The sequence below is a fragment of the Carlito syrichta genome, unplaced genomic scaffold (assembly GCF_000164805.1).
Source record: "Carlito syrichta isolate Samal-C Ts95f unplaced genomic scaffold, Tarsius_syrichta-2.0.1 Scaffold306593, whole genome shotgun sequence".
NCBI classification, from domain to species: Eukaryota; Metazoa; Chordata; class Mammalia; order Primates; family Tarsiidae; genus Carlito; species Carlito syrichta.
This window is the reverse complement of record NW_007250689.1, coordinates 438374-441165: the sequence shown is the minus strand read 5'-3', so window position 1 is coordinate 441165 and position 2792 is coordinate 438374. Positions and strand designations below refer to the sequence as shown.

Sequence of the window (2792 nt, the reverse complement as noted above, 5' to 3'; positions counted from 1 at the left end):
CACGGGCTCAGGCAATCCACTCACCTCAGCCTCCCAAAGGCGTGGGATTACAGGCTGAGCCACCGAGCCTGGCCTCTTTTTTTTTTTTTTTCATAAAGATGTGGGGTACAGGGTTAGGTATACCAACATTAATTATGCAAGTAACTTTGTTGATGAGGTATGCCCCTCCCTAGGAAAGAGTTATTATGGAGAGCAAGCTGACCAGGTGTAGTGGCTCACTCCTGTAACCCCAACACTTTGGGAGGCGGAGGCAAGAGGATTGCCTGAGCCTAGGGGTTCGAGACCAGCCTTGGCAACTTGGCGAGACCTTGTCTCTACAATAAATACAAAAAATTAGCTGGATGTTGTGGCACACACCTGTGTTTCCAGCTACTTGGAAGGCTGAGGCAGAAGGATCGCCTGAGCCTAGCAGGTCAAGGCTGCAGTGGCTGTGAGTGTGCCACTGCACTCCAGCCTGGGTGACAGAGTGAGACTCCCACTCAAAAAAAAAAAGAGAGAGAGCAAGCTGGCCATTACAGAGTTACCAGGCAGTGCTGAGAGACTAGAGTGGCAGTGGCACCAAGCTGAATGATCGCACGATTGGTCATACTTTGGTGCAGACCTGGGCAAAGTGGGCAGCTGGGTTCATCCAGAGTTGAAATTTCACCCATCAGGTGCACCAGAAAGACAAAGGGAAAAAAAGCAACTGACTGAAGTGATGGACCAAGATGGGTGGGAGAGCAGTAAGGACAGAAGATGACTGAAGGGAGGAAACAGAGGAGTCAGCAGGTTGGAGGCCTCAGTGAGGTGTGGGGAAAGCCTGGAGGGGTGGTGGGCAGCTGTGATCAGAGTGGAAGTCTGGAACTATCCTTTCAACTGGCAGTTTGGGATGCTGAGGTCTAGGGTGCAGCTGTGGGGACTGGGTGGCAGGCCTGGCAAGGAACTGAGGGATCACAGAGGGCAAGAAGACTGAGGAAATGAGGGTAGGGGCTATCTGTACATAATCTTGCTGTCTTAAGCCTGGAGGGAGCATCCAGATGCCCCCTAACCCTGACCACAGCCCATAAACGCTTCAGTCCTCTCTAGGCAAGGGCCTGGTGCCTTGCCTAGACCCTCAGCCTGCTTTGGCACAGCATTTCTTCTCTGATGTGTCCCTTCCCCCATCTCCACCTACTGGCCTGGCTCCTGCTGTCAAAATGGGTGGACACCCCATCCTAGTTCCTAAACTACAGCCCTCTACCCCCCTCGTTGTGAGTGCTGAGAACAGCTGCCTTGCTCTACCACCAGATTGCACCTTGCATCAGTCAGTAAATCCTTAACCTTTTGAGGGGTCTCAGATGTAGTGAGACTTCATTAAAGCTGAGAACCATGTTTTTTTTTTTTTAATGCAGCTGGGCATGGTGGCTCACACCTATAATCCCAGCACTTTGGGAGGTGGAGGCAGGAGGATTGCCTGAACCCAGAGGTTCAAGACCAGCGTGGGCAACTTGGCAAGACCTCATCTCTACAATAAAGAATTAAAAGTAAAAAAAAAAATTAGCCAGACACGGTGATGCATGCCTGTAGTTCCAGCTACTTAGAAGGCTGAGGTGGAAGGATTACCTGAGCCCAGCATGTCGAGGCTGTGGTGGCTGTGGAGTGTGCCACTGCACTCCAGCCTGGGTGACAGAGTGAGACTCCCACTCAAAAAAAAAAAAAAAAAAGTGCAAACAACCAACTTCATATCCAAATTCAAAGGATTCCCAGATCCTTGCCACTGATGTCAACCAGATGAAACCTGAGTTTGCCGTGCTGCTTTGGACAGTGTGATTCGGATTGCTGGCCGCCACCCTCCTGTCCTGCACAGGATCAGCGTTGAGACTGGGTGGGTCCCTCTAAATCCAGTACGCAACTTCAGTTGGCGGAGGCTGCACAGCTCGTGTCAGCCACCGTGCTGGTTCTCTGCCCCTTTCCTGAACTCACTGGAGACAGAACCCTGCCACTAGTGTCTCCTTGCTCAAATCCGACCAAGTGACTCCCACCCCCTTCTCCCCTCTCCCCAGAGTAGATACCTGGTTCTTGTGTGCATGTGAAGAAGGACTTCAGTCTATCCTCCATGGTGCTCAGCCTCTGCTCCATGGTGTTCAGCCTCTGCTCCAAAACCTGCCTCTGCCCCTCCTCATTTTGCAAGGTCTGCTTTGTCTTCTCCCTGTCTGACTGGCAGTCCTGTAACTGCCCTTCGGCAGCCTGGTGAACCCTCTGTTCCGTCTGTAGTGCCTCCTGACTCTTTGCCAGCTCTCTCCGGGAGCCCTGCAGGTCCTCTTCTTTCAGCCTCAGCTGGGTTATCTTCTGATGGAGCTGCTGCCTCAGGCTGCCATTGGTGGCTTCCAGAATCCTGTTCACCTGCTGGAGCTGCTGAAACACCTGCAGATCTGTTGAGCCAGAAAGAGAAAGCTGAAGGGATGCATCTCCTCACTGCGCCCTGGTGCCCTTTTTCTGCCTCTCGCAACTTTTTCTGTAACAGGCTGAAATCTAAGATCTGACTGCCTGAAGCTTAAGGACGTGCTGCTATTAGGAAAGGACGACTTGGAGGAGGGGCGCTCTTCCAGAGGGACCTGGCTGGAAACCAGACCAAAAGCTGAAAGGATGTGGTGGTACCGACTGGGCCCTGCTGGGGGGGGGGGGGCAGCTTTCGGGAAGACGAGGGGAGAAAGTTACTGGGCATAAGCCGTACTCACAGCGCACTCCCAGACAGATGGCGGCCACTCCCAGCAGCAGGCAGACCAGGAGCAGACCCAGCAGGAGGTATTGCAAGCAGGCTGCGCGGCCTTGGG

At 53.1% G+C, this 2792-nt stretch overlaps 1 protein-coding gene across 1 annotated transcript in view; it reads right to left on the bottom strand.

Moving 5' to 3' along the window:
• Nucleotides 1–2792, bottom strand: part of CD72 (CD72 molecule) — a 9035-nt gene that overhangs the window by 4781 nt on the left and 1462 nt on the right. The window contains exons 4-5 of the mRNA XM_021715056.1: nucleotides 2697–2786; nucleotides 2031–2390 (exon numbers count right to left, since the gene is read on the bottom strand). Of these exons, the coding sequence (XP_021570731.1) occupies nucleotides 2031–2390; nucleotides 2697–2786 (450 nt within the window). The remainder of the gene's footprint in view (nucleotides 1–2030; nucleotides 2391–2696; nucleotides 2787–2792) is intronic.